This window comes from Leopardus geoffroyi, chromosome C3 (assembly GCF_018350155.1).
Source record: "Leopardus geoffroyi isolate Oge1 chromosome C3, O.geoffroyi_Oge1_pat1.0, whole genome shotgun sequence".
Lineage (NCBI taxonomy): Eukaryota > Metazoa > Chordata > Mammalia > Carnivora > Felidae > Leopardus > Leopardus geoffroyi.
In genome coordinates, this window is record NC_059338.1 from 34,245,182 (window position 1) to 34,262,020 (window position 16,839).

General features: G+C 39.8%; 1 protein-coding gene across 1 annotated transcript in view; it reads left to right on the top strand.

Moving 5' to 3' along the window:
* Nucleotides 1–16,839, top strand: part of CR1L (complement C3b/C4b receptor 1 like) — a 67,435-nt gene that overhangs the window by 37,903 nt on the left and 12,693 nt on the right. The window contains exons 12-15 of the mRNA XM_045456736.1: nucleotides 2,811–2,896; nucleotides 10,965–11,192; nucleotides 12,186–12,362; nucleotides 14,962–15,147. Coding sequence (XP_045312692.1) covers nucleotides 2,811–2,896; nucleotides 10,965–11,192; nucleotides 12,186–12,362; nucleotides 14,962–15,147 — 677 coding nt within the window. The remainder of the gene's footprint in view (nucleotides 1–2,810; nucleotides 2,897–10,964; nucleotides 11,193–12,185; nucleotides 12,363–14,961; nucleotides 15,148–16,839) is intronic.

The window sequence follows — 16,839 nt, forward strand, 5'->3', positions numbered from 1 at the left end:
CTCGAACCTCAATATCTGTCATGTGAATTTGAACAAATTTGTTAAACTCTCTGTTTCCTCTTTTGTAAATGGGAGCTATGCATAACATTCACTTCAAGGCATCATTTTAAAGATTAAATTAATTCGGGGCGCCTGGGTGGCTCAGTCGGTTAAGCGTCCGACTTCAGCCAGGTCACGATCTCGTGGTCCGTGAGTTCGAGCCCCGCGTCGGGCTCTGGGCTGATGGCTCAGAGCCTGGAGCCTGCTTCCGATTCTGTGTCTCCCTCTCTCTCTGCCCCTCCCCCATTCATGCTCTGTCTCTCTCTGTCTCAAAAATAAATAAACGTTAAAAAAAATTTTAAAAAATAAAGATTAAATTAATTGATGCAAAGCACTTTGAAGAGTTTTGGGCACATGACTCAATGATCATGCGTCATTGTTATCCTATAGGTAATCTGCAATGGCTGTTTTACTTTCGTCTTTGACCAAGATCCAAAACTTTCAATTTTGTGTTTATTCTGTGATTATTAATTCCTAGTGTTGTTATATTATAATGAGGGTGTAGAGCTGTTTTGATTTCTTCTCTGTGCAAATTCTTGGGGTACACTCTGCCGAGGGATATGATACAACTTTTATAAATGGCTCCTGGAGAGAAAGTTTATATTCTCTGTGAGATGCAAAGTTTAATACACAATTGTGTTATGATTTATTGCTATGATTTATCATATTGTTATATGATTTGTGCCGCAGCATCCTATCTGTGAGCAACTTTTAATCATTTGCAGCCTATTGAATATCTCCATAGATTCCCTCTACTCCCAAATACTTAGAAGTCCGTGAACAAATAGGAAGGATGGAAGGAGCACCACCCTCCAGCCCTTAATTATCCCATCCCTGACCTCATGCAATGGACTCTCCGATGCCTGTCTCCGCATGCTTCTCACAGTGTGTATATTTGCTTATAGGGAAGGGAATCTCATGGCTTTTCTTGACCAGTGGTTTTGCTTTATGGCCACCCAAATTTCTAATGCTGATGGAAGCTAAGGAGTAAGGCTTGAGTACAGTTATGAGTTTCAGAGAGATGGGTAATCGAGTCAGGAAGAATTACAACATAATGGCGATCGTAGCATATTAGTGTCTTATAATGCTTTAAAAAATATTCGCTGTTTTTTACAGCCACACATAGGCTGGAAGCTGCTTCACATTTTTTTTTACTCCAGTTCTCTAACTTAGTCATAGTGAACACATTAAGAGCAACCTCTATAGTCAGAAGTCGAGCAACATCCGTGATGTTGTGCTGGTAAGACAACTTTTAAATGTAGGACAGAAAGCAGGCGGAAGGAAACATACTAGTGGCTCTCAAGCTGTTTCTTTGAAGAAATTCTGAAGATGAAATATTTGTTGGCACATTTGAAAGGATTTTACACTATAATCAATGAAAAGTAACAGTAAGTAAAATTCACTCAATTTGTCTACAAGCTGTCAACAAAAGTGACTCAATATGCCTCCAAAAGTATTCACTGTCATTGCTATGCCCACATAGCTCCCCATCATCTTTATATCACTATTTTTGCAAGAGCTGGTGTATATTAGGGTTAGATTAAGCTGTAAAAGAACAAAGAAAATAATAGGAGCTTAAACAAGATAGTAGTTTACTTCTCTCTGAGGTTAAGAACAGGGGCAGTCCTTCAAAGAAGACTGTAAAGTTTCCAAGTCCAGGGCTGATAGCTGGCTCCATGATCCACATAAACCTGGGATCCTTCTATTTGAGACTCTGTGTCATCACACGGCCCAAACTCCAGCCAGCAGAGAGAAATAATGGAAGAAGAGAACACCCATTCCTTTACAGACACTTTCCAGAAGTTTCACAAGACCCTCCAGGGGCATCCCTTTAGCCAGAACTTAGCCATATGGCTGTACGCAACTGTAGGGAAGCTGAGAAATGAAGCCTTTAATGAGGTGGCCAATGGCCCAGTTAAAAACACACAGTTTCATTACTAATGAAGAAGAGGAAAGGAGATACTGGAGATATCAGTAGACTCTGCTACAAATGGTTACTGTCCTGATCACGTGTCTTGGGTAATCAAGAAGCCAAGTTCTTAGCTGTTCCAGTAACTGCTCACTATTATATGACATTGCATGATATCCCTTACCTTTTACTTAATCAAGTTTAACCCTACTGTACATGGAACACGTGAATGGTTTAGCTGGATATCCTTTGTGACATGTCTTACGGTAACTGTATAGTTACCTAATCAATAAAAAAGAAGTGATGACAAAATGTTCCAAATTTTGTGGCCTACTTTGAGTGATTTGATGGCAAAATAGTTAAGTACCCCTGCCTTTTACATTTAAGGTGTGAAGATGGTTAGCTGTTTCCCCTGCTTCTCACTTTTGAATCTTCTTAGTAAGGCCATCTTTCTGTCCTTTGAGTGCCACATGCTTGATCTCTAGGCAAGGTGCTAGAGGATGTGAATATTTCAATAAGGCATCTTCCCTGTTAATCAAGGAGCTTATCATTTCCTTGATGGAAGTGCGCATGAATAAAATAACTCCTGAGGTTCGCTAAAGACAAGTACAAAATGTCCCACGATGAAGGGAATTTTTGTGTTCAGTGGTGAGGAACTAGCAGTAAACATGGATAAAAGCAGGAAGAATATAAGCTTGTCCTTAGAAATAAAGGACTAATTCGCAGATAGAGATGAGGTTTCTTCCTTGACTTCTCCTGTTTGAATCTGCCTGTAATTTGTAACATCTACCTGCAATTATTTTCTCATGGCGACTTAAGTAAGAAGTGTAGAGTGTAATCATTTTTCATTCTTTGCTTCTAGGTATCGACTCGTTGGCTCCCCTTCTGCAGCCTGTCACCTCTCGGGCAATACTGTCACTTGGGATAAGGAAACACCTATTTGTAAGAGTGAGTTGAAGTATTTTTTCCCATAATTCCCTCTGCTCCATCCATATCTGCCTCATGTTATGAAGAGGAAATCCAATCCATCTTGCAGAGAGTAGTCTCCCTGATATTTGAAATCCAGAGTCCTATGCTACATAGTTGTCCAGATTTTTCTTTATTTTAGGAGGTTATTTGTCTAAAACTGTGAACCTGAACTCAGGTAAAATTGCTCTCCTTTCCTACTTTGATAGTAAATGCTTCCCAGTGTAAGGCTTTTCCTCATGACTAAATGAAAAGACATTGAAGAAAATAAAATTTGTCTCTGCCACCTCTTAGTAGCATGTGATAAGCCCAAAAAGTAGGTAACTCCCTTTCTTATTATTTTTACTCTGAAAAAGGAAATAAGATCTCGTAAATCTTAGCAATTGCCCCAAGCCTCTGATCGTTCTGCGCTTTATCCTTTCTTTAAATTCTTCCAGGTTGTATTTGTTCTTGATTAGTTGACCCTGCATCTTTTCAGTGGGATATTGCAAAGTGAACCTCCAAAACTTTGAGGAACACGGAAGAATGACCGATTGCAAATTGGTAAAATTGTAAGGCTCTGAGGAAGTCAAGATCAAACACACAGGACTGATGGCAGTAAAAGTGGGCACAAACTTCTGGACGGCTTATGAGCAATATATACAAAAGCCTAATGTAAATGCCCTTTGACCTAGTAATTCCATTTCCCAGAGTTTATCCCAAGAAAATCATCATGGAATTTTCCCATGATTTTGGTTCACAGACACTCAATGCAACAATACTTATGACAGTGGAAAATGTTAAAAATCTAAATGTTCAGCATGGTTGGAAAATAGCTAATGGAAGAAATAAAACTTATTAAAAATAAGTCTGATAAATTTTTAAGAAATGTAAAAAGTATACCGTGAGGAATTAGAGATTGCCCTTTTTAAATCAGACTGTTTGGTTTTTGCTAGTGAGTTGTTTTATGAGTCCTTTATATTTTTTGGATATTAACCCCTTTATCCGCTATATGATTTGTAAAAGTTTTCTCCCATTCTGTAGATTGCCTTTTCATTTTGTGAATTGTTTCTTTTGCTGTGCAAAAGTTTTCAGGTTTGTTGTAGTCCCATTTGTTGATTTTGCTTTTGAGGTTTGTGCTTTTGGTGTCATGTCCAAAAAATCAATGCCTAGACCAATGTCAAGGGCATTCTCTTCATTTTCTGCCAGGAGTCTTATAGTATCAGGTCTTTGATCCATTTCGAGTTAATTTTTGTGAGTGGTGCTCTTGGCTGTCTTGCCAACTATTAACTGACTGTATAACCAGGAATTTCATTCTGGGCTTTCTATTCTATTTTATTGGTCTAGGTATCTGTTTCTGTGCCAGTACTCTACTGTTTTTATTACTGTAGCCTTGTAGTATAGTTTGAAATCAGAATGTATGATACCTCGAGCTTTGTTCTTTTTCATCAAAATCGCTTTGGCTAATCTGGGTCTTAGTGTTTTGATTTGTTTTTACATTGTGGTTCCAAACAAATTTTAGAAATGTTTTTTTTTTCTATTTTCTGTGAAGAATACCATTGATATTTTGATGTGGATTGTACTGAATCTATAGATGGGTTTGGGTAGTGTAGACATTTTAACAGTATTTATTTTTCCAATCCATGAACATAGGTTGTCTTTCCATTTGTTTGTGGCTTGTTTGATTTCTCTCAGCAAAGTCTTGTGATTTTCATTGTACAGATCTTTCATTTTCTTGGTTAAACTAATTCTTAAGTATTTTATTCTTTTTGATGTAATAACATCAAATTAATGGGAAATTTTTCTTGATTTCTTTTTCAGATGTTTCATCCTTAGTGTATAGAAATGTATCTTGATTTCATATCCTGCAGCTTTACTGAAATCATTGGTTAGTTCCAGCTGTTGTTTGATTCATTTGAATTTCCTATATATAGAATCATATCATCTGCAAATAGTGACAGTTTTACTTCTTCCTTCCTGGTTTGAATGCCTTTTATTTCTTTGTCTTTTATTTCTTTGTCTAATTGTTCTAGCCAGGATGTCTAATACTACATTGAATAAGACCGGTGAGAGTGGGCACCCTTGTCTTGTTCCTGATCTTAGAGGAAAAGCTTTCAACTTTTCTCCATTGAGTATAATGTTGGCTGTGAGTTTGGCATATATGGTATTTATGACATTAAGGTATGTAAATACTCCCTCTATACCTAATCTGCCAAGGGTTTTTATTATGAAAGGATGCTGTATTTTGTCAAATGTTTTTTCTGCATCTGTTGAGATGATCATGTGATTTAAAAATTTTCATTTTATTAATGTGATATATTATATTTATTGATTTGTGTATGCTAAAGCATCCTCGCATATCAGGGATTAATCCCACTTGGTCATAGTGTATAATCCTTTTTTTTGTGTTCTTGAATTTGGTTTGCTAATATTTTGTTGAGAATTTTTGCATCTATATCATCAGGAATATTGATCTATAGTTTACTTTTTTTGTTGTGTCCTTATCTGGAATTGGTGTCAAGGTCTCATAGAATGAGTTTAGATGTAGTTTAGATGTAGTCCCACCTCTGCAGTTTTTTGGAAAGGTTTGAGTGGGATTGGTATTAATTTTTCTTGGAACGTTTGGTAGAATTCACCAGTGAAGTGATCAGCTTTAGAATTTTCTGTGTTGGAAGGCTTTTGATTCCTGAGTCAATCTCTTTGCTTGTCATTGGTCTTTTCAGATTTTGTATTTCTTCCTGAGTTGGTCTTGATAGGTGTTATGTTTCTAGAAACTTATCCATTTCTTCTAGATTATCTAATTTGTTGGCATATAATTGTTCATAATAGTGTCTTATGGTCTTATGTATTTCTGTAGTATCCGTTGTCTCCTTTTGCATTTCTAATTTTATTTATTGAGTCTTCTCTCTCTTTTTTTGGTGAGTCTGGCTAAAGGTTTGTCAGTTTTTGTTTACCTTTTCACAAAACCAACTTTTAGTTTTGTTGCTTTTCTGTTCTCTATTTCATTTATTTCCACTCTGATCTTTATTATTTCCTTCTTCTCATAACTTTGGACTTAATCTGTTCTTCTTTTTCTAGTTACCTGAAGTGTAAAGTTAGGTTATTTGAGGTCATTCAGTTTCTCAATATATGCGTTTATCACCACAAACTTTCCTTTCCGAACTGCTTATGCTCCATCCCATAAGATTTGATATGTTGTATTTCCATTTTTATTTCTCTCAAGATAACTTTTTAATTTCCTTTTTGATTTCTTCTTTGATCCATTGGTTGTTCAGAAGTGTGTTGTTTAGTGCACATATTTGTAGATTTTCCAGTTTTCCCCTTGTTGTGGATTTCTGGTGTCCTATTATTGTAGTCAGAAAAAAAATAGTTGGTATGATTTCAGTCTTGTTCAATTTGCTGAGATTTGTTTTGTGCCATATCATATGATCTACCATGGAAAATGTTTTGTGTGCACTCAAGAAGAATGTGTATTCTGCTGCTGTTAGGTAGAATGTTCTATATATGTATGTCAAGTCCATTTGTTCTAGAGCATGGTTCAATTCCAATGTTTCCTTGTTGGTTTTCTGTCTGATCTATCCTTTGCTCACAGTAGGGGTACTGAAGTCCCCTACTACTATTGGAGAGTTTTCTGTTTCTCTCTTTATATCTCTCAGTATTTGCCTAATATATTTAGTGCTCCAGTGTTGGGTGTGTATATTCGTACAATTGTTATATCTTCTAGATATATTGACCCAACCCTTTTATCATTATATAATGACATTCTTTGTCTCTTATTTTTGGCATGAAGTCTATTCTGTCTTCTATAAAGTATGTCTATGCCCACTTTTTTTGATTTCCACTTGCAAGAATATCCCCTTCTATCTGTCCACTTTGAGCCTATATGTCTTCAGAGCTGAAATGAATTTCCTGTGGGCACCATATGTTGGGTGTTATATTTTATCCACTCAGCTACTCTGTGCCTGGTGATTGGTGAATTCATCCATTTATATTTAGAGTAACTGTTGCTACATAAGGACTTACTACTGCCATCGGATCATTTGCCTTCGGTTATTGTCTTGTTTCTCCTTCCCCCCCCCCCACCCCTTTTTTGTCTTTGCAAAATGGTGGTTTTCTAGGGTGATTTACTCATTCTCTTCATGTTTTATGTTTCATGAGTCTATTCTCGACTTTTGCTTTGTGGTTGCCATGTGGCTTACACGAAGCATCTCATAGATAAACAGTCCTTTTTTATGTTGATAACACCCTATCTTCATTCACCTATAAAGCTTCCACCCTTCTACTCGTCCCCTTTTATATTTTTGATGTTACAGGTTACCTCTTTTTATGCTGTGAATTCATTGAGAAATTATAGTAGGTATAGTTATTTGTAATGTTCTTTTCCGTAAGCTTTTTTTTAAAAAGACCAGGATATATTTTTTTAAGTTTATTTATTTGTTTTGGGAGAGAAAGGGAGAGGGTCGGGGAGGGGCAGAGAGAGAGAGAGAGAGAGAGAGAGAGAGAATCCCAAGCACAAAGCCCAGCATGGAGCTGGAACCCATGAACCGTGAGATCATGACTGGGCCAAGATCAAGAGTTGGACACTTAACTGACTGAGCCACCCAGGTGCCCCTCTGTAAGCTTTTATATTATAATTAAATGGTTAATATGCCATTCCAATATAGAGTTACAGTTGTCTTTATTTTTCACCTTGGCCAGAGTGCTGTGTACTTTCATCTGCTATCATGTCACTCGTTAACGTCTCTTCGTTTCAGCTGAAGGGCTTCCTTCCTTCAATATTTCTTGTAAGCAGGTCTAGCGGTGATGAGCCTCCCTCAGTTGTTTTATTTTCTGGGAAAGCCTTTATCTCCCATTCATATTTGAAGGCCAGTTTTGCTAGATAAAGTGTTGGTGGCTGGCAACTTTTATCTTTCACCACTTTGAATATATCATTCCTCTCTCCTGGCCTATAGAGTTTCTGCTGAGAAATACACTGATAGCCTAATGGGGGTTCCTTTGTAGATTGTTTTCTTCCCCACCCCCCTCCACTAGCTGCTTTTAAGATCCTTTTTTGCTCATTGATTTTTGACAGTTTCATTATAATATATTTTAGGAGGGTCTTTTTGCAATGGGATAATAGGGTGTTCTATTAGCTTCTTAGATGTGTATGTTCAATTTCTTCCCCACGTTAGAAAAATTCTCAGCTACTGTTTTCTTGCTCCTTTCCCCCTCTCTTCTTCTTCTGGCAAACCAGTTATATTTGTTTTTCTCATATCGCATAGCTCTAATAGGGTTTCATCGCTTTAAAAAAATCTTAGCTCTCTCTCCTCTTCAGAGTCCTTTCTAAATTCCTATCCTCCAAGTCACTAATTTGTTCTTCAATCTGATCCACCCTATTTCCTAAGCTCTCCATTCTGTTTTTCATCTGATTCATTGAATTTATCATCTCCGGAATTTCTGGGTTTTTTTTTTTTCTTTTAGAGAAATAGAAAACTTTATTGTACATGAATAAAAGGGTAGTTTAGTGGGTGTCTGGTTCTTTTTTTTTTAATTTCAGTCTCTTTGGTAAAGAACTCTTGTCCATTAATTTTATTCCTAAACTCATCGACTCATCATGCTGAATTTTCTTGTAGCTCATTGAATCTCTTCGTAACAGCTGTTTTGAATTCTTTGTCAGTTAGATTGCAATACTCCATGCCTTTGTAATCGATCGCTGGAGAATTATCATTTCCTCTTTGCGATTCAATATTCCTGTGATTTTTCATTGTGTTTGACAAAATGTATCTCTGCCATTGCATTTTTTAATATGAAATTTATTGTCGAATTGGTTTCCATGCAACACCCAGTGCTCATCCCAACGGGTGCCCTCCTCAATGCCCATCACCCACCCTCCCCTCCCTCCCAACCTCCATCAACCCTCAGTTTATTCTCAGTTTTTAAGAGTCTCTTATGGTTTGGCTCTCTCCCTCTCTAACTTTTTTTTTTTCCTTCCCCTCCCCCATGGTCTTCTGTTAAGTTTCTCAGGATCCACATAAGAGTGAAAACATAGGGTATCTGTCTTTCTCTGTACGTTCCTCTGAAAATTAAAAATAGATCTTCCCCGTGGCCCAGCAATAGCGCTGCTAGGAATTTACCCAAGGGATACAGGAGTGCTGATGCATAGGGGCACTTGTACCCCAATGTTTATAGCAGCACTTTCAACAATAGCCGAAGTATGGAAAGAGCCTAAATGTCCATCAATGGATGAAGGGATAAGGAAATTGTGCTTTATATACACAATAGAATACTACTTGGCAATGAGAAAGAATGAAATATGGCCTTTTGTAGCAACATGGATGGAACTGGAGAGTGTTCTGCCATTGCACTTGAAGTAGCACACACCTTTATTTGTTTACTCCAGTTCAACTAACTTGCAATTAGAAACCATTCTTTTGTTTTCCAGAAGGTGGCGCCTTAGCTCAAGTTTTTGGTTTCTCTTCGCCTGCAGTGGCCCTGGGCTGCACAGGGGAGCATGCTGGTTTTAAAAAGCTGGTGTAGAAACAGCTGACGGTGGAGTTGGAGGAAGTGTGGGTTTAACACCTGTTGCTCTGTGGGTGCCCACTGCCCACAGATCAGGGGTACTCCCAGAGGTCTGAGAGCAAACCTCCCGCTAACATCCCAAAGCTGATAGCCAGGGAACAGGTCCCTTCAAGGCCCTTTTTTATTCTTGACTGCCTCTCCTTCCCTTTCCTCTCTCTCCCAGGTGCACAGGTGCCCCCCTCAGAAATCTGTGCAGCTGGATAGAAATGGGTCACAGTCACTCACCACTTTCACTTTCCACCTCTTCTGTGAGGGAAGTCACTGGCCCTAAAGACGCAGCTGGCTCCTCAAGATCCTTCTCCTCTGCCTCTGTCCTGCCTAGATGGGTGCCCGCTTCTCCCATCAAGTTGGCTGGGCCTCTGCAAAACCTCTGTCTCTGGTGCATGTCCACCATGTTTTTCTCTCTCCAGCAAATGTGGGTGGGGCAATTCCCCCCAATTCCCTTGGATCCCAGCTCCCTTGGATCCATAGCAGCCTCTGAGATAACTATCCTCATTGTTTTTCGAAGCGCAGGTGTGCAGAAATGTAATGTACAGAGGCACCTTTGTTCAGTTGTGAATGGCTATTTTCATCTGGATTTTGTTGAAATATCTTTGCTAGAAATCTATTTGGACACCTGATGGGATTGTGATGGAACTTTACAAGAACGATCGGTATAAATAAAACTCAGATATCCAACAAAAACAAACTCTACTTTCCTGAGACATGTAAATCTGAAAGTAAATACATAAATAAACTTTAGATAAACATAAACACATGGGTAAAATCCAGATATGAGAAGTCAATCACTGTTTGACGTCCTAGGACCTTCACTTTGTTTATTCACACAATTCTGACAGGCTTGGGTATCTATGCTTAAGTTCATGTCAGATTCAAAGCATCAGATTAGTTTAGGGAGGGAACTGCTAGAAACAGATACACTAACAGCAGAAAGAAAGGACAGCTGGTCACCTGGAAGAAAGAAAAAAAAGCAAAAGGGAAAAAAAACCCGCCTCCCTAGAGCCACTTAATCTGGCTCTGAAAAGCCCTGTAATCAGTGTATCCTGAAGATATTATTGTGTATTTGTTAGTGACACAGATAATGGTCTTGAATTATCAAGAAACATTTATATCTGCTGAAGGTGGTCATCTGTGTTTACTAAAGATTTACAAAGATTTCTTGGCAACTTCGGATCTTTGAGGGCCAATCTTGTCTGCCTTGTGTCTCAGTGTCAACCCAGGACTGTCTTTATGCCAAACAGAAAGTAGACAAATGATAGGTGCTGAAAAAGCAAATTAGTTACCTTTCAAATTGATTAAAACCTTAGCTACCTGGAGGGTCTTGGAACTTTTGCAATAAACTGTAATTCAAGTCTCACTTCAGTTCATTCCTTCTCAGAAGAAGCCTTACATACTTAAGTCCACCCACTGTAGTTGTGTTCTCACGGAAAAAATACAGTCCCAGGGCACCCCTGCTGTACGATCGTTTTGATTAAAACTCTAATGGGATCTAAAGCTCTTGTTCTCTTTCTAGAAATCTTTTGTCCAAGTCCTCCATCTATCCCTAATGGGAACCACCCCAGAACTTCTCAGGGAGACGTTCCCTATGGAGAGGAAGTTACTTACATGTGTGAACCCCGCTCAGCCAGAGGGATGACCTTCAACCTCGTCGGGGAGAGCACCATCCGCTGCACAAGCGACGGTGAAGGGAACGGGATTTGGAGCGGCCCTGCCCCTTCCTGTGAACTTGCTGGCCCTGCTGGTCAGTACCCACTTCCCTATGCCCCAGCCGGATCAGAATATCTAGGCTAGAATGTCCTCATGTCTGTGGTGACAGCTGTTTTTGCTTGTGAACGTGGCTTGGTTATAAAAGTCAGACACACAGAATTACCTGCTGAGCAACTTAATAGAAGGGTTCTAGATGTGCCATGCTGTGTCCCAATCCGTGGTACTCTGATGATCCTTCCCACGGGGGCGAGGAGTGTGGGACAGTGAAAAGAGGAGGAGGTGGAGAATGGGGAGAGACAGCGAGGCCCAGATTTTCTCGAGAGTATTTTCAAAGCAGTAAAATACAAGTGCCAAAGAAAATACTCTGTCGTGCCATCTCCAGTACAAGTTGTCTTTATACTCGCTAAGTGGGTGTGCAGAGCAAAAAGCACATGTTGATGGCCTCATTTTACTTCAGACTGGAGGCTACAGAAATAAAGAAACTCCAACATAGGCACTTGTATTCCTTTTGTTACTTCTAAGTGTTCTGCTCAGCCTGTAACTGCATTTTGGTGACCCTTTGTCTCACTTGTAGCAATAGGAACTCAACACGCCCTAGAGAAGCGGAGTTCAAGGTTGTGCTCTTAGCAGCTCATTCCTTTTACACATTAGTCTGGCATGAAGTGACAGTGCCAGGCACTTGGAGGCTCATCTGTGGCTGTGATTGTCCACACAAGCTCTGTGAGCCAGCGAGGACAGACAGCGTGCAACTGGTCATTTGAGATCCTGGTGGTATTCCCAGCCAGTGCAGTATGCAGGGGACAACACAGATGGTCCTGCTTAAAGGCTGAGAGGTCTCCGATTGAAGAATCATTCTTCCCAGGGATCAGTAAATATTTAGTGCCTTTGGAACCTGCCTGCCTTGGGTCTCCGTGTGGCTCTAATAGAGATGTTATTAGATACGTTGGCGTATTTGTACTTCTTTGTTTAACTGAATGTCTTTTCTTGTGGTTTTTTTTTTTTTGGGGGGGGGGGGTCTTGTTCTTAGCATGCCCACATCCACCCAGGATCCACAATGGGCATTACATTGGAGAACATCCATTTCCATATCTTCCTGGGATGACGGTCAGCTACACTTGTGACCCAGGCTACTTGTTGGTGGGAAGGAACTTCATCTTCTGCACGTACCTGGGAACCTGGAGTCATTTTGAACATTATTGCAGAGGTATTTCTTATTCTTGCTGGGTTTTGTTAATGGAAAATTGATGAATGAGGCTGCTAAGGCTAAGCCACCTTTCTGAGAGGATTGTGAAATGAGTATCAATAGAAGGGGGAGAAAAGCAGAGACAAAGATAGGAAGGAGGCTGCCCAAGGATTCTCAGCTCTACCAAACAAGTAAGAAGAACTGATGGAATTTCTGGTAATACAGTAGACATCAAACACCAATTTAAAATGCTTTGCAGGCTTTTAACTAATAAAATATCTCAGCTCTAAGAGACCTCAGAGGAGTTACAAGTGGTCCTCATAAATACCTTCGAGAGGAGGCTGGAAGCACACTTTCTTGTGAGGAAAACTGAAATATGGAGGAAGGTTGAGAGCAATTAATTACCGGAATTACTGGATATGGGTCCTCGTTATAATTTCCAAGACCAAAGGTGAAATGTCTGTTTCATCTCTTCCTTAAAACAAGTGCCAAAACTTACTTCCTTTATTCCTGTCTATGTTTGCAAAACTGGCATCTGACTCAAAACATCTTTTGTTGGCAATATTCTTTAAAAAAAAACAAAACCCACAATTGGGGCGCCTGAGTGGCTCAGTCGTTTAAGCATCCGACTTCGGCTCAGGTCATGATCTCGCGGTCCATGAGTTCGAGCCCCGCATCAGGCTCTGTGCTGACAGCTCAGAGCCTGGAGCCTGTTTCTGATTCTGTGTCTCCCTCTCTCTCTGACCCTCCCCCGTTCATGCTGTCTCTCCGTCTCAAAAATAAATAAACGTTAAAAAAAAAAATTAAAAAAACCCCACAAAATATGGAATTAAAAATATTATTCAGTGACTAAGCATGGTACCGAGGTCTTTATAAAAGTCATTTGTGGGGGCGCCTGGGTGGCGCAGTCGGTTGAGCGTCCGACTTCAGCCAGGTCACGATCTCACGGTCCGTGAGTTCGAGCCCCGCGTCGGGCTCTGGGCTGATGGCTCAGAGCCTGGAGCCTGTTGCCGATTCTGTGTCTCCCTCTCTCTCTGCCCCTCCCCCATTCATGCTCTGTCTCTCTCTGTCCCAAAAATAAATAAACGTTGAAAAAAAAAAAAAAAGTCATTTGTGTTAGTCTCCAAAAGAATCTGATGAGATGGGATTATTCTTGCTATTTTACAGAAGAGGAAATAGAGAGCCCCAGTAATCACTCGACGATAGGCAGCTCCCAGACGGGGGTGCCAAGACTGGGTGACTGCCCAGCCCATGCTTTGGAACACTGCACTGTATTCTGTCTCCTATTAAATGTGGTTCTTTTGACTTGGCACAACTTTAAGTTAGCAGTTTGCTCTTTGTCTCCTTTGTAGTAAACTAGGCGAAGGGCAGGGATGAGGTAGGAGGGACTTCAGACAGGCCTGTGTTTCCAACGTTAAGGAGCAGTTAGTCCTATGGCTGCTGGGGTGGTGACAGGATCATGGGGCTCTCCCCAACCTAAAAGTCTCAGAAGTCCTTCTTGTCCAGCCGACCTCTGGTTTTAGAGATAGAGAAAATATCCTCTACAGAGACGGTAAGTGGCTCTTCTCTATTCTCCACGAACTGTGGAGTGCCTGTGCCTCTGCAGGAACAGGAAGAAAGCTCACCCCTCTTTGCTTTAGTTACATGGAGAAGTATGAAGATTCAGAGAATACTTCAAAGACGGATTATTCAAATTAAGACTCTGGGACGTTTCTTCTCCTGAATATAAAAGGGTACTATTCTAGCCTCTTGGCAGCTGCTTCCAAGTGAAATTCGTTTTGTCTTAATAATTGTCCTCGTCAAACGTGCTTTATAGCGGTCATTCTGTATTTAGCATTAGCAAAATCAGCCAAGCACCTAGTTAAGAAGATTCCAGTCTCAAGCTCCATTCCTAAGAACTCTGATTCTGACATTTTGAGGTGGGGTCTCGAGGTCTATTTTTAACAGACCCATCAGCATATTCTGATGTAGGAAGACCACAGACCATATTTTGGGAAATACCACTTCGCCTTGTTGGTTCTTTGAAAATAATAATTTCGCCTAATTTTGAGATAATTACAACTGGAAAGCCGGCTTTGCTGGTTGAAGGAGGTATCAATAGCTGGGCAGAGAAAGAAAGCAAAACAAAGGATAAGATAAATGAGATAAAATAAATTAAATTTTAAAATTATGTTTTAAATTGAGAATCATGATTTACTAGCTTCTATGCATAGAAATGAGCCAGAAACATGCATTTAACCAAGAAGCAAAATACCAGTATTTGTTGTATACCTAGAGAGAGTTAATGTGATATTCCTCTTTCCTTACGGTGTGACCCAAGCGGATCCAGGATTAGAACATGGTTATCATAACTCCCAACCTGTCGACCACTTTACAGTTGCAGAGTTGTCAATAATTAAAAGCGGATTGCAGTACCTTCTGTATTCTCTTTCTTTACCTAAGAAATGAAAGAGAATTTAAAATTGTACGGTGTTGGGTAGGTGTCAATAGGTCTTGATTGAAAACATGACTCATCTTTGCTGAAGGCAGGGTAGTTTGGGGGTCATAGATCTTTGCATTATGGCAGTTTCAACTAAAAATTAATAAAATATCCATTTCCTTCTGATTTTTCTGTTTTCAGAGGCAAAATGTAGACTCCCAGCGCATATGAATGGAATCCGGAAGGACGTGGAAATGAGAAAAGTCTATCACCATGGAGATAATGTAACTTTGGAGTGTGAAGAGGGGTATACTCTGAAAGGTAGTCCCCAGAGCCAGTGCCAGGCAGATAACACATGGGACCCTCCTCTGGCCATGTGTGCATCTAGTAAGTGTACCTGCAAGAAATGTAGGTCCTTCCTTCGTCATGGTCACTGTTCATTCACTCGTCCATCCTGTCATTGAATGTGGTGTGATGTTCATGGCACCTGCTAAGAACGAAGGAATCCAGTGGGAGAGCCCCTAATTCTTCCAAGAAAGCCCTTGGCAATGAAAGTAAAGCAGGCCTTGCTCTTCTCACAGTGCTCAACCCATTCAACTCTCCTCAGGACCCCCTCTGACCCTTTTTTGTCTATATTACTCTACTGCTGATTGCATGGCATGGAAATGATTTCGTAGCCTGTGGGCCTTAAGAGTCAGAGGAAGCACATCAGTGGTAAAGCAGACCTTCAAGAATATTTCAACATGAGTGAGGGAGCACTTTCCAAGTTGCAGAGACCAGATGGTCAGCCTCGCTCACTGGTGTAGGCTACAGGATTTTAAGCTGGTAGAGCTGACTAGAGCAGTTTAGAAATCACGTATCCTTGAGTTCAGTAGACGAGTAGCCCTCTGCTGGCAAACAGAGAATGATGTAAGATAGAAAACCCTAAACCCCAAACTCGTACACAGCAAGTTGCTGATGAGCAAAGTCAACAATGCATAATCATCCTTCATCTAAACTAGTGCTAGGCTGCCCTCCATAATTCTTGTACCTTTTTTTTTTTTTAAAGAGGATTTATTATAATATTTGTTGGGCAGAAGAAACAGGTAACAAAAAAAATCGTTTATTTCAACAGACAATCTAAATTAGTGCTAGGCTGCCCTCCACAATGCTTAGAACTCTTTTTTATAATACATGATTGAATACTAAGATTGTTCAGGATCTACTTTTTTTTTTTTTTTTTTTTTTTTTTTTTTTTTTTTTTTTTGTTTATTTATTTTCGGGACAGAGAGAGACAGAGCATGAACGGGGGAGGGGCAGAGAGAGAGGGAAACACAGAATCGGAAACAGGCTCCAGGCTCTGAGCCATCAGCCCAGAGCCTGACGCGGGGCTCGAACTCACGGACCACGAGATCGTGACCTGGCTGAAGTCGGACACTTAACCGACTGCGCCACCCAGGCGCCCCAGGATCTACTTTTTTCTAGTTAATCCCTTAAACACGTTAATTAAGCTGACTCAGTAATATTTCCAAATTATAAGCTTGACACTCCCTTCATGTCAAATTATATTCACTTCTTTGGCAAAAATCTCACCATGGAACTGACTGGATGCCTTTAGAGTATCCTGAAGAGGTGGCTGTGAGAGAAAATTCACATAATTGAGGAACCAGCCCTACCAGATATCAAAACAAAATATAAAACCACATTACATAAATCACTTTATGCTAGCACAAAAATAAACTTATTTTTTATAAGTGGAACAAAACAGATATTAATAAAATAACGATTACTAAAAAGAAAAGTTATAAGTAAAATTTAATAACGAACATCAACCCATGGGAAAGGAAAAGATGGGCAGATACTCGAGGTAGCATGGAAGAAAATTTAGACCCTTTCTTTTTATCTTACAATAAACACCAGATTGAATAAAGAGAAGTTTTCAACGTGAATACGGAAAAGCCAAGGTAAACCATAAAAAAAGAATGTTCATGAAACAGCTAGAAGAAGGCCAGCGGTTTGAGCCTCTTGATAGGATGGAGGAAATCATGAAAGGTCAACAAATTTGACTTAGAATTTACGTACATTGAAAAGTAAATGGAC